At 40.0% G+C, this 23,293-nt stretch overlaps 3 protein-coding genes across 3 annotated transcripts; all 3 read right to left on the reverse strand.

Moving 5' to 3' along the window:
• Window positions 1–3,000: 3,000 nt before the first annotated feature.
• On the reverse strand, window positions 3,001–3,942 carry LOC136322149 (olfactory receptor 1J4-like). Its single transcript, XM_066254304.1, has one exon. The coding sequence runs from the start codon at window positions 3,940–3,942 to the stop codon at window positions 3,001–3,003; it is 942 nt and encodes a 313-aa protein (XP_066110401.1).
• Window positions 3,943–12,088: 8,146 nt separating this feature from the next.
• On the reverse strand, window positions 12,089–13,063 carry LOC136322150 (olfactory receptor 1J4-like). The gene has a single exon (XM_066254305.1). It carries the CDS (start codon window positions 13,061–13,063, stop codon window positions 12,089–12,091), a length of 975 nt encoding a protein of 324 aa, XP_066110402.1.
• A 7,438-nt stretch (window positions 13,064–20,501) lies between these two features.
• Window positions 20,502–21,473, reverse strand: LOC136322151 (olfactory receptor 1J4-like). Its single transcript, XM_066254306.1, is given in 1 exon segment — window positions 20,502–21,473. A coding segment is annotated over 1 exon segment (972 nt).
• Window positions 21,474–23,293: the final 1,820 nt, after the last annotated feature.

The raw sequence follows: 23,293 nt of genomic DNA on the forward strand, positions 1-23,293 counted from the left end.
TTTTGGATAAAACTGTGCGGTGAACCTTGTGTTCTCTCTTGGAGGGAGTTTCTTTCTTCTCACATTAACCTTAGTGGGAAAAGCCACATTTGGAGAGTTTGATATATATCTCTTGATTTTATGAGAGTGAAGGGCAATGGAAAAGATGAAATGAGAGGATGGGGAGAGAGAGAGTTAGGTTTGGGAAATACCTTCACTTATTTTCATAGTGGGCAATAAAAGCAACAGTGAGTCCTATGGACCACAGGTGGATTGTGTGTGAGAGAGAACTGATACGTTACCACTTTCAGTTCCTCCCAAGACCCTATTTGAACATCTAGGGAATTCCCAGATAGAATAAGAGATGTGATGGGGATGTACCACCACCAAACTGGGGGGTATGGGGAGAGACATTCACAGGAAGAAAATATAATTTAGTTATATACAGAGGATGTGTGGCATGGCAGTCCAGTGCAGAAGTCTCTGAATGTCCCCTGGCCTGGACACAATAAAGAAATACCTAAAAACATTGGTATGCGAAGACACATGCACCTCCATGTCATCTCAGCATTATTCGTAGTGACCAAGACACGGAAACAACCAAAGTGTCCTTTGATAGCAGATTGAATAAAGAAGATGTGATACATATATACAATGGAATACTACTCAGCTATAGAAATGATTACAGATTGCCATCAAATGGCAGCAAAAGAATGAGTTAGTTTTAACCACCAGCCAGGCCTTGTCAAGTATGGTAAGAACCAAAGAAGCATACTATTGTCACCCCTTTCTCACGTTTCCTCCCATGCTCCGTCCTCCAAGGGTGGGCACAACATTAATGCAGCTAGACTTTGGGAAAGTGAGTTGGAAAGAGATTATAAAACCATTCTGACAACTTCCTGGACCTCAAAGTCTTTCCTTCAGCTGGATCCCATGAGGGAAAGGGAAATTTAAGTGTAGAACTGAGGCTGTGATGAAAACTAATCTTTGCCCTTTCTGATACTTGAGGTTTAGAAGTGAATTTATGGGGTACCTAGGAGTTGTTGTTAAGCAGAAGAGGAAGACAAATCCTCAACTAAATAAGTTTAGGAAATATTACATTTTGAGTAGTACCCTTTTTATAAAACTTCCATTTTATTAATTTTTTAAAATTTTCCTTAGAAAATGATAATTAATAGGGTAACATTGATCAGTCAGAGTGCATAAGTTTTAGGCAAACATTTCTATAGCATTTGAACTTTTGATTATGTTGTGTACTCATCACCGAATGCTAAATCATTTTTGTCCTCCTGTATTTGGCCCTCTTCACTCCCTTTTCCCCGAGTCCATCCCTGTGGTAACCACTTCATTCTTATCTATGTCCATGAGTCTTAATTTTATATCCCACTTATGTGTGAAATTATATAGTTCTTAACTTTTTCTGATTTTCTTACTGCACTTAGTATAATGTTCTCAAGACCTTTCCATGTTGTCTTAAATGGAAATATGCCATCATTTCTTATGGCTGAGTAGTTTCCATTGTATATATTTACTACATCTTCTTTATCTGATTCTATATTGATGGAGATTTTGGTTGTTTCCATGTCTTGGCCACTATGAATAATGCTGAGATGAACATGGAGGAGCCTGTGTCTTTGTGTACCAATGTTTTTAGTTTTGTTTTTTTAATTGTGATTGTATATAGACATGGTTCTGGGTTCAATAATCACTTAGATTACTTATTTTATTTTACCCTTTATTCTATTCATGGTAGTAATTTGTAATATATTTAGGTTTATTTGTTTTGTTTTGTTTTATCTTGCCTTATTTACCACCTATTCTATTTATTTTTTAGTGGCAAAACACAACATAGTCAAAACTATACAAATAATCATACTGATCTTCTGATTCTTCTGCCCCATGTCCTATAGGTAAACAATGTCATTAGTTTCTATTTATTCTTCCTGTGTCTCTGTGTTTTCAAATAGGCAGACATATGTGCATTGTATTTTTATTTTATGTTTACATTAAAAAGTAGCATGTGATAAGTGCTCCTTTACACATTACTTTTTGCCCATTTAATCAGATATCCCGAAATTTCTCCATATTGATTCATAGATATCTTTGTTCTTATTTTTTCACATCTGACAAAACGTTAAATGTACTGATGTTCTACAGTGTGTTTTTTAGGGGTTGCGAATGAGATATGGGTGATGTGTGTCCTTAATGTCAATGAATTGTAGACATCAAAAGGCTAAAGTAGTAAATTTTATGTCTTGAATATTAAAATGCAATTTAAATAATTAAGGAGAAAGTAAACAATAATATCAGCATATATCACAGAAAAGAATTATTAAATTATAATAATATTGAGTAGTTAATTGATTAAAGACAGGTTTTGGAATATCAAAATATTTGTTTAATAAATCAAAAGGAGAAAGGCGAGAAAAAAATGTGAAACAGGTATATCAAATGCACAATTTCTAGAAATATCTCCTAATTATAAATGAAGTAGTGTATTGTTAAATACTTTTGTAAATGTCCCCCTCTCTCTATTTTATAAGGCCTCATTTTGAAGGACCTACACATCTTTATATTGCAATTATTCTGACCATAGCTAATTGCAGTCTACCAAAAAGATGCCATTTAGTGTGAGTTGAAAACATTGTGCTGATGCAGCTTAAAGCCAGTAGAAGCCAACATAAAGAAATCACTTTTAAAAAAAAAGCCAAGTTCATCAGGACCAGATTATGATGTTAAATCATTGTGTCCCTATGACATAAATAAAAGCTGAAATGTCTCAAATGAAAAATGACAAATTTCATTAATAATTGTGCAATATTTTGCATGATATTTTGCATACATCTAAGAAGAGATGATGAACAAGAAAAGATAATAATTAGGAATAAATAATTATTAACAATCTAGGTGGCAAACTTAACCAGGTTGACATGTTAATAATACTTATACATGATAACAGAATGCATATTTTATTAAAGTTATATGGAGATGTCAACCATACAATATTTTAGAAGATAGAGCTCATTGTGCTCCTGACTGCACACTAACTGTGCTGAAACACATTTCCAAGGCCTGTTTGATGTCTCTGTTCCTCAGGCTGTAGATGAAGGGGTTCAGCATGGGGGTAACTACTGTGTACATGACCGAAGCAATGATGTCTTTGGAACCCCATGATGAGGAGAAAAAGTAAACACCTACAAGTGTCCCGTAGTATAAGAACACCACAAAGAGATGGGAGCCACAGGTGGAAAAGGCTTTATAGAGTCCCTTAGTGGAGGGGACCCTCAAGATGATGCTCCCTATACGAACATATGAGCCTAAAATAATACACAAAGGCAGGAATGAAAACAGTCCTCCCTCAGTGAAGATGACCAGCTCATTGAGGGAGATGTCAGAGCAGCTCAACTTCAGGACTGCAGTGAGGTCACAGAAGAAGTGGCTGATGGTATTGTTGACACAGAAGGACAGTCGGACCAAGAGGAGGGTGTGCAACAGGGCACTGCCACAGGACAAAATCCAGGAGCCAGCCACCAGCAGCACACACAGACCCTCTCTCATGATGGTGGTGTAGTGTAGAGGGTGACAGATGGCCACGTACCTGTCATATGCCATTACTGCTAGGAGGAGATTGTCTATACAAACAAAAAATATGAAAAAATACACCTGAGCAATGCATCCCACATAGGAGATGGATTGTTGCCAAGTCTGCATGTTTGTGAGCATCTTTGGGACAGTGACGGATGACAGAGAAATGTCAGAGAAGGCCAAGTGGCTGAGGAAGAAGTACATGGGCGTGTGCAGGCAGGAGTCCAGCTTGATGAGCAGGATGATGAGCAGGTTGCCCAGCACCGTGGTCAGGTACATGCCCAGGAACAGGGTGAAGAACCCGCGCTGCTGCCCTGGCCGGATGGGGAGCCCCAGGAGGAGGAACTTGGACACGCTGCTCTGGTTCTTGGACCCCATGCTGCTTCCTGTCTTCTGGGAAGGAAGGAGGTTTGGGACTCTCAGCATCCTGGAAAAGATGACCAGGACCATCACATCTCAGACTCTAATTCTCTAGGAAAACTATGATTTTTAATCTACCATCCTATTAATTTATCATCTTCACTCTACCACAGTCTGGTTCCAGGAACACTTTGCACCCAAAAGTAGTCAACAAGACCTCATTACACAGAAGCAAGACTGCCTTCTATGTTTCATTCATCATTATTGATTGAATATCGAGACTTTGTTTCTACCTCTTACAAAGATTGAGAGCAGGACTGAAAAAGAAAAGCAAGGTCCCAACTTCTGTGAGGTTAGATCGTGATGGGCATGGAGTGATCATTTTTCCACCACTCTAGAGCCACACCACACTAAGTCAGTGTGGCAGAAATAGAGGATAACCCTGGAAAAATGGTTTTAGTTGTTTATGCCTTAAAGTAACATGAGACTCAGTGCTGCTCTGGTGTGGTTGGAGCGGTGTTACACTCTTCCTGTGGATCTTCCAGGTACCATTGACCTGCAGCTGTAAACTCACGGTCACTTAGAAACATGTGGCCATGGAAAGCCCTTGATGCCAGAATGGCTCCAAAGCCAGAGTAGTCCACAAACTACCGTTCTTAGTATGCTGAACATTTTGGTGAACATTCAGCACTGGGCTGAGGACTTTATCCAAGTTTCCTAATTGGATCCACACATCAGCTTTAAGTCCCTGGTTTTAAGAGCTGTTCACATCTGCACTAAGAGTTTGTGTTTACTAACCTATTTTAACTTTTAAGGGATAGACGCTTAAATGATACAAATGCTACAGGCACACAACAGTGCAGTAGGGGACAGCATGGCACACATACGTGTGTATATCTGTATCTGTATGTGATGTGTAGTGAATACAACTGATATATATGTACTATCATTTCCTATAAATTAAAAATTTCCAAGTATTGGCTACTTCACGGGGTTCAGTCTAACATGTGTGTGATCAGAACCCTTGCTCTTAACCATCACACACGGGATCCCCCCTTTTGTTGGTTAGGGAAGCCAAGAACAACATATTATTTTAGAGCTTTGAGGGTGCAAAGTTGTCAAAAGCTTTTTTGTCCTCTTCCTCAGTAATTTAATTCCTTCATAGTTAGGTACTTTCAGCTGACAAAGCCTTCTCAGATACCCTGACCTCTGTTGGCACAGCAAACACTGCCCGAGCGCCTCTGGGGTTCACGAGGCAAGGGCCCTTCTTTCCTCTCCATGGATGTGGAAACAGGCCAAGGACTGAGGAAACTTTCCCAGAGTGTCAGTGAGATTTGTCAGAGATTTTGCTGAAACTTCTGCCAGCATGATGACTAAAATGTTTTTTCTTTAGGATGTTTAATAAAAGTAAAGAAAAAGTTTCAAAGCTCAAATCAACTGACACTCAGATACATGAAATGACAGCTGATCTGTTTCATGCAAGAGGAAGTTGCTTAGGGTTCGGTTTTCTCAGTCATCGGAGCTGCAGAAGGAGGACACCTTAGGAAATATGTGAGGTCATGGGTGCAGATCACACACACAGAAATGCACACATGTTCACGCACACACATGCTGCTTATTTGAGAATTGGTCACCTGTGTCTAACTTCCCATCCTAAGGAAAGGATCACCGATATGTGATTCAGCTCATAAACACTTATATACATACATACAAGTCATAAGTAACACACAGAATGAGACATATACAACACACAATTATGTATCACTCAACCACAATCACACTCACAATGCACATCAACAACCCGACTCAGGAACCACCTGCTAAACACTTCCCTTACCACATAGAACTCTAACACTGAACGTAAACATCTCTGAAAACCCTCAAGAGTATAAAAATTCAAAAATCATGCATGCATATCCAGCCACACTGACTACAACATCAACACACACACTCCTATTACTTAAAGTCTTGCTCCTGCAGCCCCTGACTCACCCCCCGCTGGGGGAGGGCAGTCAGCATAGGGCAGGCTCGCCTATTCTGTCACAGGTGTGGTCATTACACCACCATCTACGTGTCACATGCACATGGTAACCCACAGACAGAGGAAACCAAACAATACATTTTCCTGCTCTCACACACGAGTGTATCACTCAAACTAGCTAGCATGGGCAGAAGCACACTCTGTGGAGACAGGTGTGAGCCCTCTCTGACCTTGGTCCCCGGTGAGGTCGGCGTCTTCTTGTCCAGCAGCCGCGATGATAGTGTCACTCCTGATGCCCAGCTGTGCTGTAGGTGTTTATGGTCACAGACATGAACCAGGGGTCCCTAGTCACACAGCAGAAGGTGATCATTTTGTCTATACCCGCTATAAAAGGGTTCCAATGAGTTCTAAGTCACTAAAAAGATTAGGCTATGACTCAAGACATTAGCGCACACACACACATACACACAGAGCTATTAAACAGCATATACACAAGCATACACTATATATAAAAACATACACACATGCAGACACACACACACAGTCATGGACACAGAGTCTCACATGACCCGTAGCACACAGGCAGACCCATCGCCAAGGGCAGAGTCCCAGCCCCTCTGACCTGTGCCTGTCACTGCTGAGTCAGACCCTTCTGCTCCAGACTGCTGCGGACTCCTCAGGTTTCTTCAGGAGGCCTTAGTTCCAGACACAGAGAAGAAATATCTGTGGCTCTGGCCATGGCCCTTCTAGAGACCTTCATTCTCCTCCACCAGCTCCAGGGAAATGAGTCCAAGACAAGACTTATTACTAATGAGTGGCTGAAACCCAGTCCCCAAGCTTTGGGCTACTTTCTGACTGCCCTTTGGGGAGCTGTGTGTCCCGGAGCCAGAGGGACTGGAGTCCTGGGGGACAGTGTCCCTGATTCCAGTGATGCTCTGGGCTCCTTCCTTCTTGGGCATTGTTCCAGCTGGATAGAGAATTTTTCCACTTTTTCTTTCACAGTGATTTTCAAGATATAGAAAAGTTGTGAAAATGATATAAATATTTCTGGACAGACTTCACCTTGATTCTCAAATGATTAAATTAATATTGTATTATGTATGTATTCTGTGCTTATGTATGTGTGTATTTATATTTTATGGTTAGATTTTCATCAGATATGCCAGAGTGCTTATTATTAGTTATGATATTAATTTTATTTAATAACTAGGGTTTTTATCCTTGATCAGTTAGCTAAGGTGGTGACTGCCTGGTTCTCTACTGTAAAGTTACCACTTTTTAAATGACATATGATCCCACTCATCAGTGAAATCTAACAAACACAATACACTGATGGACAAAGTAGAAACAAAGGCCTGGACACATGGACTAGATACACAGTCATGAGAGGGAAGGGGTGAGGGGACAGGATGAAAGGAGGGGAAGAGATTAGCTAAGAAAACATATACACATAGCACATGGATACAGACAACAGGGAGGCCATAGCCCGAGGGAAAGGGGTGAGGAGGTGGGGAGAGAAGTGTAGAGTGGGGGGTCGGGGGCAGGGAGAGATCCGCATGGGGCAAGGGTGCAGGAAGCTGCGTGTGGATGGGGTGATATTGAGTTGGACACTTGAATCGTGTATGGTTTGGTGAACCATGTTACCCAATTAATTTAATATAAATTTTTAAAAGTTACTGTTTTAACCTTGTAATTTATAGGTATCATTTGAGTAGATGCATTTAAACTAGATAAACATAACTATTTTCTTTTTTTTATTAATTTTAATGGGGTGACATTGATAAATCAGGGTACGTATGTTCAGAGAAAACATCTCCAGGTTATTTTGCCATTTGATTATGTTGCATACCCATCATCCAAAGTCAAATTGTCTCCGTCACTTTCCATCTGATTTTTTGTGCCTTTCTTCTCCCCCCACCCTCCTCTCCCACTACCCCTGGTAATCGCCACACTCTTTTCCATGTCTCTGAGTCTCATTTTTATGTCCCACCTATGTATGGAATTATATAGTTATTAGTCTTTTCCGATTTACTTATTTCACTCAGTATAATGTTATCAAGGTCCATCCATGTTGTTGTAAATGATCCGATGTCATCATTTCTTATGGCTGAGTAGTATTCCGTAGTGTATATGTACCTCATCTTTTTTAGCCAGTCATCTGTTGAAGGGCTTTTTGGTTGTTTCCATGTCTTGGCCAATGTGAACAATGCTGCAATGGACATGGGGCTGCATATGTCTTTATATAGTGTTGGAAATTCTAGCCAGAGCAGTCAGAGAAGAAAAAGAAATAAGGGCATGATACTGGAAAAGAAGAAGTAAAGGTTTCACTTTTTGCAGATGATATGATCCTATACATTGAAAACCCCAAAGACTCCACAAAAAGACTACTAGAAACAATAAACCAATACAGTAAGATCACAGGATACAAAATTAAGATACAAAAGTCCATTGCCTTCCTATATGTCAACAATGAAACATCAGAAAATTAACTAAAAAAATAATCCCCTTCATGGTTGCAACAAAAAAAATGAAATACCTAGGAATAAACATAACAAAGAATGTAAAGTACCTATATAATGAAAACTACAAGCATTGTTAAGGGATATCGAAAAAGATACAATGAAATGGAAAAATATTTCTTTTTCCTAGATAGGAAGAATAAATATAGTCAGAATGACTATATTACCCAAAACTATTTTCTTATTATAATTTCATCCACTATATTTAACACCCTTTGGTGATTCTTATATGACAAAATTATTGCAAATATGTTTGCCAAATGGTGATTTTTCTACTTTTGTTATTTCTCCTTTGTTGTTTAATTGTATTTTCTGAAAAGAATTTATCCTTGCTTCCCACTCATTTGCTATTCATTTATTTATTTATTCACTTATTTATTTATTCATTTAATTGTTTATATCATTATAGTCTAATAATTATTGTTATTCTGTTAGTTATAAACCATTACTGTTGTTACTCATTTTGAACTTTAGGAATGTTCATTATTTTCAAGGCTATTAAATGATCTCAGAGAAGCCAATGTGTATATATAGAAACACAAGAAGGAAAACCTAGAAACTAAGAAGCTAAAGGAATATTTAACTATAGGAGGTAAGACAGGCGTGGGACAAAAAGAATGGGAATGAGCTTGAGCAGGTGGTGGCACAGTGGATAGAGCATCGTCCTGAGAATCAAACGACCCAAGTTAGAAAGCCCAAGGTCGCTGGCTTAAGCTCAGGCTCACCAGTGTGAGATCGGTGTTGCTGGCTTGAGCATAGAATCAGACATGATCCCATGGTCACTGACTTGAGCTCAGAGGTCACTGACTTGAAGCCCAAGGCCACAGGCTTGAGCCCAAGGTTGCTGGCTTGAGCAACATGTCACTGGCTCTGCTGCAGCCCCCCTCGTTCCCATCCTTGGTCAAGGGATGTATGAGAAAGGAATCAATAAAGAACTAAGATGCCACAATGAAGAATTAATGCTTCTCATCTCTTTTTCTTCCTGTTTGTCTGTCCTTCTCTCTACCTCACTTTCTCTCTCTCTCTCTCTCTCTCTCTCTCTCTCTCTCACTAAAACAAAACAAAGCAAAACATATGTGGGATGGGAACACTGTATATGTTGACATAGAACATATATATTTTTATCTGTTTATACTTTCTTAAATCCATGAGTTGACATCTCTAATTCTAGTTTGACCGCAGAGAATTCATTCCAGCCTCTCTTTCTGTATGTACACAGCACCTTCTCCATGAGTGAGGACTCACTCCTTTTCCTCTATATTAATTTTCTGAATCTTTGGACACATGGTGAACTGTTTCAGAATCTTGAAATCAGCCCCGGCTGATGTGCTCATTGGTACAGCATAAGCCCATTGTGTGAAGTCCATGTGTCGATTCACAGTCAAGACACACAGAAGAAGCAAGTATTTGTGTTACAACCCCTCCCATTTTCATTAGACTCTCAGTCCTTCTCCCGCAACCATGGCTCAAACAGTTTGAACGAGTTGACCCCAGTTACTGAGGATGGCTCCATGGCTTCGCTTCAGGTGCTGAAATAGGTCAGTTGCCGAGCAATGGAGCAACTGCCCTTAACGGGCAGAGCATCACTTGGTAGGAGGCTTGCTGGGTGGATCCCTGTCGGGGTGCAAGCGGGAGCCTGTTTCTCTGCTTCCTGGTCTCCCCACCTCTCATTTAATTAAAAAAAGAGAACCTTGAAATCATAACACTGTTAATAATGAACTACAGCTAAAACTCTGTTTTCACTTTTTTTTATGATGGTAGTATATAGACATGATTCTGGGTTCAATAATTACTTAGGTTACTCATTTTATTTTCCCCTTCAGTCTAATTATGGTAGTAATTAGCAATATAGTTAGATTCATTTGTTTTATTTTATTCTATCTTGCTTTACTCACCACGTCTTTTTTTCTTTTACTTTTAAAAATACATTATTTTAGATTTTGGAGAGAGAGAGAGAGAGAGAGAGAGAGAGAGAGAAAGAAGTGGGGAAGCAGGAAGCATCAACTACCATATGTGCCTTGACCAGGAATGCCGAGGGTCTTGAACCAGCAACCTCAGCATTCCAGGTTGATGCTTTATCCACTGTGCTACCACAGGTCAGGTTCACCACCTCTCTATTTATTTTATATTGGCAAAAGACAACATAGTCAAAACTATACAAATAATCATACTCATCTCTGACTCTTCTGCCCCACATCCTGTAGGTAAACAATGTCATTAGTTTCTATTTATTCTTCCTGTGGCTCTGTGTGCTGAAATAGGCAGATATATGTACATTGTATCTTTCTTTTATTTTTACATAAAAAGTAGCATGCTGTAAGTGCTGCTTTACATATTGTTTTCTACCATTTAACCAGATATCCGGACATTTCTCCATATTGATTCATAGATATCTTTGTTCTTATTTTTCCACATTTGAGAAATACTTAAATGTATTGATGCTCTATGATGTGTTCTTTAGTGGTTGTAAATGAGATATGGGTGATGAGTGTCCTTAATATCAATAAATTTTATACATCACAATGCTAAAATGATTAATTTCATGTTTTGAATAATAAAAGCAATTTAAATAACTAAGGAGAAAGTAAAAAGTAATGGCAGCACATAGCACAGAAAAAAATGATAAAATTATAATAATAATGAATAATTAATAAGTTTAAGAGGGATATTGGAGTAACAACATATGTATTTAATAGATTAAAAGGAGGAAGGCAAGAGAATAAGTGTGAAACAGGTATATCAAATAAAATGCATAGTAATATGAAAAATAGAAATTTAAATATATTATGATTACTTTAGATGTCAGTAGATAAAATTGTCCACTGATATGCTAATGTTGCTTTACATAAAAACAGCAAAATTCAACTTTACACGATTAACAATGGACTCTTCACAGATATAAGCTCATAAGAAAAGATTAAAGTGATGGGAAAGAAATACCATATAAACCTTAACCTTAAGAAAGCTGCATCATTACTTCCGATACTATAACAGTATCTCTGTTTCTCTATCTCTATCTGTATTGTGTCTAGATCTATAGATACCGGTATAAATATCAGAAGTAGGTGAGGTGTTAGGTAGGACCCATTGATAGAGATATCTTCTAATCATAAAAAGAGTAGTGTATTGTTAAATACACTTATAAAAATCTCCTTCTTTTTTTTAAAAAAAACCTTCCTTTTTAAAAAATGGGCAAGTACTCCTGCCCATTTTCATAGTGTAATTAGTCCAATCATGGCTGCTTGTGGTCTACCAACACTATGTCATTAAATGTGATTTGGGAAGAATTACGCCAAATCAGCTTAAAGCTGGTGTAAGCCAGCATAAAAGAATGGGTTTAAAAATAAAGCCGGGTTCATGGGGAGCAGATCATGATGCTAAGTCAGCGTGTCTCACAATATACAGAAAGACGGACATGTCTCAAAGGAAGAAATACAAATTCGCATTTAGAATTGTGCAATGTGTTGCTTAAGTTTTTGCATACATCTTAGAAGAGACAAAGAAAAAGGAAAATATATTAATCAGAAATAAATAATTATTAACAATCCAGGTGGAAAACTTGACTAAGGTGACATATTAACAACACTTATACATGACAACAGAATGCCTGTTCAATAAAGTTATATGGAGATGACAACCATACAATAACTTTAGGAGCTATGTCTCACTTGCTCCTCCTGACTGCAATAGGAGGATTAAGTGACTGCCATTTAAAGACGTTAACCTTCTTGACACACATTTCCAAGGCCTGTTTGATATCTCTGTTCCTCAGGCTATAGATGAAGGGGTTCAGCATGGGGGTAACTACCGTGTACATGACCGAAGCAGTGACGTCCTTGGAATCCCATGATGAGGACAGTAAGTAAACACTTGCAACTGTCCCGTAGTATAAGGACACCACAAAGAGATGGGAGCCACAGGTGGAAAAGGCTTTAAAGAATCTCTCGGTGGAGGGGACCTTCAGGATGATGGTCCCTATACGTATATATGAGGACAAAATAAAAACCAAAGACAAGTATAAAAGCATTCCTGCCTCAGTGGAGATGACCAGCTCATTGAGGGAGATGTCAGAGCAGCTCAGCTTTAGGAGTGCAGTGAGTTCACAGAAGAAGTGGCTGATGGTGTTGTCGGCACAGAAGGACAGTTGGACCAAGAGGAGGGTATGTAACAGGGCACTGCCACATGACAGAATCCAGGAGCCAGCCACTAGCAGCACACACAGCCCCTCCCTCATGATGGTGGTGTAGTGTAGAGGGTGACAGATGGCCACGTACCTGTCATATGCCATCACTGCCAGAAGGAAATTGTCAAGACAAACAAAAAACATAAAAAAATACATCTGAGCAATGCATCCCACATAGGGGATGGATTGTTGCCGAGTCTGCATGTTCGTGAGCATCTTCGGGACAGTGACGGATGACAGAGAAATGTCAGAGAAGGCCAAGTGGCTGAGGAAGAAGTACATGGGCGTGTGCAGGCGGGAGTCCAGCCTGATGAGCAGGATGATGAGCAGGTTGCCCAGCACCGTGGTCAGGTACATGCCCAGGAACAGGGTGAAGAACCCGCTCTCCTGCCCTGGCCGCATGGGGAGCCCCAGGAGGAGGAACTCGGACACGCTGCTCTGGTTCTCGGGCCCCATGCTGCTCCCCGTCTGCTGGGGAGGAAGGAGGTTTGGGACAATCAGCAACCTGGAAAGGACACCCAGGACCATCATGTCTCATGCTGTCATTTTCCAGGAATACCATTCTTTTTAAACACAGAATAATTTATGACATGTGTAGGAGTGTGTGTCCTCGCTCTAACCCAGAGTGGCTCCAGGAAAACATCGCACCCTTAAAGCAGCTGTGAGACCTCATTACAGTCCAGAGGGTGTTCACTGTTGCACTCACCATTGTTTATAGAACACAGAGTCTCTGTCTTGATCTCTACTGAGGACTTAGATGGAACAGTAAACAACAACAATAAAAAAGGAAGGTCCCTACTTCTGTGAGGTTAGATCGTGATGGACATGGAGGGACAGTTTCTGCCCCAGGCCAGAGCCACACCACACTAACTCACTGTGTCAGAAATAGAGGATGAGCCCAGAAAACTGCTATCAGGTGTTTATGCCTTAAAGTAATGTGAGACTCGGTGCTGACTGGCATTGTTGGAGTGTTCTCATACTCTTCCTGTGGACATTTTCAGTCCCACTGCCCTGAAGCTGTAAACTCATGGACACTCTAGCAGTGGGTGGCCATTAAATGTCATTTATACCTGAATAGCTCTAAAGCCAGAGGAACCCACAAACTCTCTTTCATAATAACGGTGAACACTGTGGTGGACATTTGGGTACTGGGCTGAGGGCTTTACCTACCTTTCCTGATGAAGTTCACACATCAGCCTCCATTCTCAGAGTTAAAGACCTCTTCACGGTGGCACTATGCACTTGTGTTCTTCCAACTATTTTAACTTGTAAGAATTGGAAACATAAAAGGTACAAATGCTGTCAGCGCAAAATTGTACATTCCCTAGACAGAATGGCGCACACGTGTGTATATCTATACCTATAGTATATGTGATATGTAATCTATTAACGTAATATATGTAACTGTTTTCTATAAGTTAAAACTTACCAATTTTTAGCTACTTTGTGGGGTTCAATTTACCATGTCTGTGTGAGCACAACCCTTGCTCTAAACCATCACACATGAAAACTTTTTTTTCTTTCTTAGGGGAGCCAAGTACAATATATTATTTTAGAACTTTGAGGACAAAACGTTGTTCAAAATTTTCTTAGTCCTCTTTCTAGATAATTTTTTTTCTTTATATTTATATACTTTTCAATTGGAAAAAAATCTCCAATACATTGACTTCTATTCATACAATAAGCATGTACCTGGGCCTCTGCAGATTCACCACCAAGGGTCCTTCTTTCCATTTTATGGATGTGGAAATGGAGGGCAAAGCACTTCAGTAACTTTCCCAAGATCTCACCCATATTTACAGTGATTCTGCCAAATAACCTCACATAGCATGGTGCTTGGGTATTTTTTCTTCTTCTTGCCTGAGATGTTTAATAAAAGTAATAAAAGATTTTAAACTTCTAAGTGACACAGTCACATGCAGGAACCTGAAATGATAGCTGATCTGTTCTAAGAAACAGGGAGTTGCTTACAGTTTGGATAGCTCAGCTGATGGAGCTCCGGAAGGAGGACTCCAAAGGAAATACTTGAGGTCATGGGTGCAGATAATACACACACACACACACACACACACACACACACGCACACACGCACACACGCACACACACAGAGTCATGGACACAGAGTCCCACATGACCCGCTAGCACACAGGCAGACCCATCGCCAAGGGCAGAGTCCCAGCCCCTCTGACCTGTGCCCGTCACTGCTGAGTCAGACCCTTCTGCTCCAGACTGCTGCCCGACTCCTCAGGTTTCTTCAGGAGGCCTTAGGTCCAGACACAGAGGAAACATCTGTGGCCCTGGCCCTTTTACAGACTTTTAATTTACTTAACCAGCTCTAGAGAAATGAGTGCAAAGATAACAATTACTAATGAGGGGCTGAAACCCAGTCCCCAAGCTTTGGGCTAATTTCTGACTGCCTTTTGGGAGCTGTAGCCAGAGGGACTGGAGTCCTAGGGGACAGTGTCCCTCATTCCACTGATGCTCGGGGCTCCTTTCTTCTTGGGCATTGTTCTAGCAGGGTAAGGGACTTTTCATACTTTTGTTTTGAAATGATTTTAAATAAACAGAAAAGCTGTAAAAATGATATAGAGAATTCCAGGAAGGCTTTACCCAGATTCCCCATTAGTTAAATTAACATTTAACTATGTTTTTTTTCTATGTATATGTATATATGTATATTTCAGGCTTGGATTTTGAGCCAATATAACACAGTGCATTTTATTAGAAGATATTTGACATTAATTTTTCAAGTTACTTATGTTTTTATTTATGATCTGTTGGCTAAGGTGGTGTCTTCCAGGTTCTCTTCTGTAAAGGTACCATGTTTATTCTTTAAAAAATGTTTTTCTTTAGAAAATTAAATTTAATAGGGTGACATTGATCAATAAAAGTACAGAGGTTTCAGGTAAACATTTCTATAACATTGGAACTGTTCTTTAGGTTGTATACTCATCACCCGACGTCAAAATCTTTTCAGTCACTCTCTGTTTCTCTTTACCACCTCAACCAACTCCCTTCCCTTTCCCCTCCCCCTGGTAACTACTTCACTTTTATCTATGTTTATGAGTGTCAGTTTTATATCCCACCAATGCGTGAAATCATACAGTTCTTAGCTTTCTCTGATTTACTAATTTCAGTCAATATAATGCCATATTTCCAAAAGCAATACACAGATTTAATGCAATTCCCATCTAAATCCCAATGTTATTAAAAAAAAAGAATAAGAAATCACCAGATTTGTTTGGAACCATAAAAAAACAACAACTGTATAGTCAAAGTAATCCTGAGGAAAAAGAATGAAACCACAGGTATCACAAAGCGTGCCTTCAAATTATACTGTAGAGTCACAATAATCAAAACAGCATGGTATTGAGAAAAAAACAGACATACAGACTAATGGAACAGAATCCAGAGCCCAGGAATAAAACCCACATGTATATATGGACAAATAATTTTCGACAAAGGAGCCAGAAACATACAACAGAGATAAGAAAGCCTCTTTAATAAATGGTGCTTGGAAAATTGGTAAGCCACGTACAAAAGATACCATTTTCTTAAACTTACTCTTTTAAGCTTGTAATCAATAAGGATCATTTAGGGCCCTGGCTGGTTGGCTCAGTGGTAGAGTGTCAGCCCATCATGTGGAAGTCCTGGGTTTGATTCTCAGCCAGGGCATACAGGAGAAGCACCCATCTGCTTCTCTACCCTTGTCCCTCTCCTTTCTCTCGGTCTCTCTCTTCTCCTACCTGCAGCCAAGGCTCCATTGGAGCAAAGTTGGCCCGGGTGCTGAGGACAGCACCATGGCCTCCTCCTCAGGCACTAGAATGGCTTCGGTTGCAACAGAACAATGGCCCTGATGTGAGGATCATCGCCCTCAAGTGGGCATGCATGTGGATCCCTGTCAGGCACATGCAGGAGTCTGTCTCTCTGTCTCTCTGCCTCCCCACTGCTCATTTCAGAAAAATACAAAAAAAAAAAAAAAAAGATCATTTAGGTAGATATTTTGATACTATATAAACATAACTTTTTCTTTTTTAAATTTTACCCACTATATTTAACATTTATTGGGGATTCCTAAATGACTAAATTATTGCAAACATGGTGCCAAATGGAGATTTTTCTCATTCTATATTTTTCTTTGTTTATTACATGTAATCTCCTGTAATAAGAAACTTACTCTTATTCTGTACTTGTTTGATGTTTATTTATGTATGTATGTATATCATTAGGGACTCATGGATTCTTAATTACTCTCTGAACTATAATGCATTACTGTTGTTATTCATTTTGAAGCTTTAGGTTTGTTCATTGCTTTGAGGATTCCAAATGTTCTCAGAGAAGCCAACTGGGAAAGACATAGAAAAGAAACACAAGTAAAAACTAGAAAGTATGAAACTAAAGGAATATTTACCCACAGGAGGTGGGTCAGGAGTGGGACAGAAAGAATTGGATATGGGAACTGTATAGATTTTGACCTATAACATATAAATTTCTATCTATTATACATGTAAAATCCTATGAGTTCAAATTGAGATTGCCAATTCTCATTGGACACCACAGAGTTTTTGGCAGCCCCTCCTTCTCCGTGTGCACAGCACCTTCCCCGGGAGTGGGGCTCCCTCCCTCTGCCTCGGGGTTACTTATTTGCTGAATCTTTGGATGCACGGGGAAGGGTTTCAGAATGGTGAACTCATGCTACAGTTAATGACACACTAAGTACAGCTTAAAACTTTGTTTTTAGTTGTTTTTTTTTAATTGTTGTGGGAGTATATAGACATAATTATGGTTAAAAATTATTTAGATTATATATTTTCACTTTTAGTCTAATTATGGCATTAATTTGAAAATGTAGTTCGGTTCATTTGTTTTTCCTTATTCTATTTTCCTTTATTCACCACTTTCTTTATTTTTATTTATTTATTTATTTATTTTCTTCTTTTTCCCAGTGAGAGGAAAGGAAGTAGAGAGACAGACTCCCACCTGTGCCCTGACTGGTATCAACCTGGTGACACCCATCTGGGACCATGCTCACAACCAAGCTATTTTTTTTTTAGCACCTGAAGCTAAGGCTCCACAAAGCCATCCTCAGTACCTGAGGTTGATGCATCGGTTCCAACTGAGCCATGGCTGTGGGAGGAGAAGAGAGTAAGAGAGAGAAAGTGAAAGGGGAGGGGTAGGGGGAAGAGTGGAGAAGCAGATGGTTGCTTCTCCTGTGTGCCCTGACTGGGAATCGAACCCGGGACATTGATACACCAGGCTGACGCTCTACAACTAAGCCATTCAGCCAGGACCTATTTTTATTGTTTTTAGAGAGGGAGAGAGACAGAGACAGACCAGAAGAGAGATAAATGAGAAGCATCAACTCGTATTTGCGGCAGTCTTAGTTGTTCAATTGATTGCTTTTTATATATGTCTTGACCAGGTGGTTCCAGCTAAGCTAGTGACCCTTTTCTCAATTCAGCAATCTTGGGCTCAAGCCAATGACCTTGGGCTCAAGCCACTGACTTGGAATCAAGCCAACAGCCTTAGCTCAAGCCATCAAGCTTTGGGTTCAAGTCAGCACTCAAGCTGGTGAGCCTGCACTCAAGTCAGATGAGTCCACACTAAAGTTGATGACATCAGGGTTTTGAACCTGGGTCTTCAGCATCTCTAGTCATTGCTCTATGCAATGCTCCACTCCCTGGTTAAGCTCTTCTATTTATTTTTTTTAGGGGCAAAGAACAACATAGTCAAAACTATTCAAAGAATTATACTCATTTCTCATCATTCTGCCCCACCACCTACAGGTAAAAGATCTCATTAGTTTCTGATTTATTTTTCCTGTGTCTCTGTTTGGTCACATGAGCAAACATATGAATATTTTATTTCCCATTCATTTTTACATAAAAAGTAACATGCTACAAATGCTCTTCCACAAATTGCTTTTTTCCCCCATTTAACAATATATTCTGATATTCCTCTATGTTGATAGATAAATATTTTTCTTTTTATCTCTTCACAGTTGCAAAATACTCAATTGAATTGATGTTTAATACAGATTCCTTTAGGGCCCCCAGAATGAGTAATTGATGATGAATGTTCTAAATGCCACTGAATTGTATTCCTCCAATGGTTAAAATCTAAATTCCATGTTTTTTATATTAAAGTATAATTAATAATTAAAGGGAAAGTAAGAAGTAATCGCTGCACAAAGCAAAGAATTACACACTAATTATAATCATGTTTAATTAATAAATTAAAAAGGAAATAGAATAATTTATATATATGATTAATCAAGAAAAGAGTGAGACATGAAAGAACAAATGTAAAACACATATCATCATTAAAAAACATAGCAATATGAAAAATATAAATTAAACTTTATTATGATTGCATTAGATATACATAGGTAATACTCTTCAGAAATAGAATAATGGTTGCTCTACATAAAAAGAGCTAAATTCAGAGTCACAGTTAACAATGAACACCTCACAGAAATAAGGACATAGAAGGGTTTTAAATGGTGAAAAAAAAATACCATATAAAAACTAACCACAAGAAAGCCACATCTTTATTACCTGTATTATTTTGGTATCTCAATTTCTCTATCTATATCTGTGTATGTAACATATCTATAACTGTATATATTAGTACCTATACTCTTACAGCATCTCTAATCTATATTTATATATATAACTATATCTATAGTTATAGCTATAAATGATATAATAATATTAGAAATAGATGAGATGTAAAGGTAAGACCTTTTGCTTACCTTTTATATCTCCTGATTACTGATTTTTTTGTTCCATAAAAGGCACCTTAACATTAGACACAACTTGGGTTTTAAGGAGGAAAATAAGAAAAAAAATATTCTGAACCAAATGGTGTGTTAAAATATTTAATAAAATACCATTATTATTCGCTCCATAAGATACATGGGAATTTCCCCATCGACTTTTGGGGGGAAAAATGTGCGTCTTATGGAGCGAAAAATACAGTATATTTCTCCTAATTATAGACATATCTCCTCATTATAAATGCAGTGGTATGTTGTTAAATGTATTTATAAAAGCCTCTCTCTCTTTTATTAAAAAGGCCTAGTTTTGGAGCACTTGCCAACTTTCATAGTGTAATTATTCTTACCATGGGTGATTGCAGCCTACCAACACAATGTCATTGAATGTGATTTGGGAAGAATTATGCCAAATTAGCTTAAAGCCAGTGTAAGCCAGCATAAAGGAATCAATTTAAAAAAAAGAGTTCACAAGTTCTCCAGAAGTGAATCACGATGCTAAATCCATGTGTCGTCAATACCATAGTGAAAATACACATAAGCAAAACCTACCATATCCCAAAGAAGAAGCTGGAAAACCCATAATTATAATTATGCAACATGTTTTGCATAATATTTTGCATATATCTTGTAAAAGTTGATGAATAAGAAAAGAAATAATTTAGGAGTGAAGAATTATTAAGATTATTAAACAGTGCAGTTAACAAACGTGACCTAGTAGACAGAGACAGAGACAGAAGAGGGACAGATAGGGACAGATGGACAGGAAGGGTGAAAAGTGGGAAGCATCAATTCTTCTTGGTTCCTTAATTGTTCATTGATTGCTTCATCATGTGTGCCTTGACCGGGAGGCTACAGCAGACCGAATGACCCCTTGCTCAAGGCAGCGACCTTGGAAGCCGATGAGCCTTGTTCAAACCAGATGAGCCCACATTCAAGCTGGCGACCTCGGGGTTTCCAACCTGGGTCCTCCATGTCCCAGTCTGATGCTCTATCCACTGTGCCACTGCCTAGTCAGGCTAGTTGACATTTTAACAACACTTATCCATGACAACAGAATGTGTACTCTGTTGAAGTTATATGGAAGTGACAACCATACACTGTTACAGGACATGTATCTCACTTGCTCCTGACTATAATAAGAGGATGCAGTGATTGCCACTTAAAGCAGTTAACCCCGTTGACACACATTTCCAAGGTCTGGTTGATATCTCTGTTCCTCAGGCTGTAGATGAAGGGGTTCAGCATGGGGGTAACTACCGTGTACATGACTGAAGCCATAACGTTTTTGGAATCCCATGAGGAGGAAAATATATAAACACTTGCAACTCCCCCATAGTACGAAGACACCACAAGGAGATGGGAGCCACAGGTAGAAAAGGTTTTTAACAATTTCCTAATGATGGGGACCCTCAAGATGATGGACCCTACATGGACATATGAGCCCAAAACAATACCCAAAGGTGGGAGTACAACCATTCCTCCCTCGGTGAAGATGACCAGCTCATTGAGGGAGATGTGAGAGCAGCTCAGCCTCAGGAGCACAGTGAGTTCACAGAAGAAGTGGCTGATGGTGCTGTTGGCACAGAAGGACAGTCGGAGCAAGAGAAGGGTGTGTGTCAGAGCATGGGCACAGTTGATGATCCAAGAGCTGGCCACCAGCAGCACACACAGCCCCTCCCTCATGATGGTGGTGTAGTGTAGAGGGTGACAGATGGCCACTTACCTGTCATATATCATCCCTGCCAGAAGGAAACTGTCAATAACACCAAAAGGTATGAAACAATATACCTGAGCAATGCATCCCACATAGGAGATGGATTGTTGCCGAGTCTGCATGTTCGTAAGCATCTTTGGGACAGTGACGGATGACAGAGAAATGTCAGAGAAGGCCAAGTGGCTGAGGAAGAAGTACATGGGTGTGTGCAGGCGGGAGTCCAGCCTGATGAGCAGGATGATGAGCAGGTTGCCCAGCACCGTGGTCAGGTACATGCCCAGGAACAGGGTGAAGAACCCGCGCTGCTGCCCTGGCCGGATGGGGAGCCCCAGGAGGAGGAACTCGGACACGCTGCTCTGGTTCTCGGGTCCCATGCTGCTCCCCGTCTGCTGGAGATGAAAGGACAGTGAACAGAAGTATAATTAACAAATGTTGATCCTGGGAGATGTCCTACAGTAGGTGACATTGATGCCCTTAAATATAAAATGCAAAGTCCTCCGGTGAAGAAACTCAGCGCCTTGTCTTTAGTGGATCTCAGGCGAATGTAACTGAGGGAGTAGGTATTTCCTGCGTCCAAGGTTTGATGCCCTTGATAAAGGTATGCAGCTCTACTAGGGATAAAGGCAGGGCATCCTCGAGCAGGCAGCTGGCTCTATTCCTCATCTCCCCCAGGCTCACGGTTAACGTTATGAGAGCCACTGCCCAGAGGTGATTGTGCAGTCCCTGTCTTAAGGAATTAGTAATAAGAAGTGAGTTCAGCAAGAGCACAGAGAAGTGATGAGCACCTGTACACACACACACACACACACGCACACGCACATGTACACGCATACCTGCTCCTAACAACAGATACCCAATCTGCTCTAAACTTATGCTGAAGTCATCTGGCCTCCAGGTGTATGGACTTGTTTCTCAGCTTTTCTTTAGGACACCTGGAGGTTTCTGGGTCCTAACCTTCTCATTGACATCGGAAAGAACAGCCACAAACCTGGAGTTTACTCTTCTCAGTTCACCAGCTTCAGAAATAGTGACATGAAGATGCTACTCTACCCACCCGAGAAAGGAGCCAAGGGAACAGGGCGCCAAGCTCTTGGTTAGAGACGTGCACTAAACATGTATTAATTGCTCAGTTTCCTTCTTACTCCCTCTGGGACAGATGCCTTGGGGCAGTGGTCCCTAAACTTTGATGTTTGGCATCATCCCCTGGGGAGCTTGTTAGAGATGCAGATCGAAGCTTCTCCTCCAGAGATGGTCATCTATGAGCTCTGGGACTGGGTAATTCTGAGGCAGATGGTTTTAGGGGCACACTGTCCTCAGGAAGAACATCAGGGTGGATGCCCTGTGAGTGTGAGCCCAAACAGAGATGTAGAAAGACTTTCTGACTGGCCCTGCCCTACCTGAATTTTTTGGCCTAGTTAGGCCATAACTTGGGATGTAAAGGTGCATTTTTCTCCCCAATGAACATTCTTCTTCTTTTTTTAAAGTGAGAGAGAGGAGATAGTGAGACAGACTCCTGCATGTGCCCCCACCTGGATCCACCCAGCAACCCCTATCTTGGGCTGAGGCTCGAAGCAACCAAGCTATTTTTAGCACCCGAGGTTGAGACACTGAGACCGACCGAGCTATCCTCAGCACCCGGGGCCAACGCTGGACCCTACCGAGCCACTGGCTGTTGGAGGGGAAGAGGGAGTGAAGTGGGAGAGGGAGGGGGAAAGGAACAGATGGTCACTTCTCATTTGTGGTCTGACCCGGCATCAATCGCAGGATGTCCATATGCCAGGGCAACACTCTATCCACTGAGCCAAACTGCCAGGGTGATATTCCTTTTTGGTTTGCTGCTTAAACAATTAATTCTGCTCTGATGGGAATCCAAACAATGTAGACATGAAAACAAAGCATAAAGTCAAATTACATCACCCCTTCATTATTCATTTTCCACTTTTCAAAAATGGTTTTTATTCATAAAATTTTATTTACACAAATAAAATTTATTTAAACAGTATGTTATAGCTTTCTTCTGCTATAAGAACGTAACGTTATTAGCATTTCTACTGCTATGCATACCAATACATAGGCTACACACAATATCAATATATCAATCTACTTAAGCATTTTGTTTTAATCAATCTTTTATTGAATTAACATGAAGACTTACTGTGAGATTTTTTAAAGATTATACCAAGCCTTGAAATCT

This window comes from Saccopteryx bilineata, chromosome 2, assembly GCF_036850765.1.
Source record: "Saccopteryx bilineata isolate mSacBil1 chromosome 2, mSacBil1_pri_phased_curated, whole genome shotgun sequence".
Taxonomy (NCBI): Eukaryota; Metazoa; Chordata; class Mammalia; order Chiroptera; family Emballonuridae; genus Saccopteryx; species Saccopteryx bilineata.

What these genes read in the sequence shown, in the direction of transcription:
- LOC136322149 (XM_066254304.1), bottom strand. Translation starts at nt 3,942, where the DNA reads ATGGGGTCCAAGAACCAGAGCAGCGTGTCCAAGTTCCTCCTCCTGGGG.
- LOC136322150 (XM_066254305.1), bottom strand. Translation starts at nt 13,063, where the DNA reads ATGGGGCCCGAGAACCAGAGCAGCGTGTCCGAGTTCCTCCTCCTGGGG.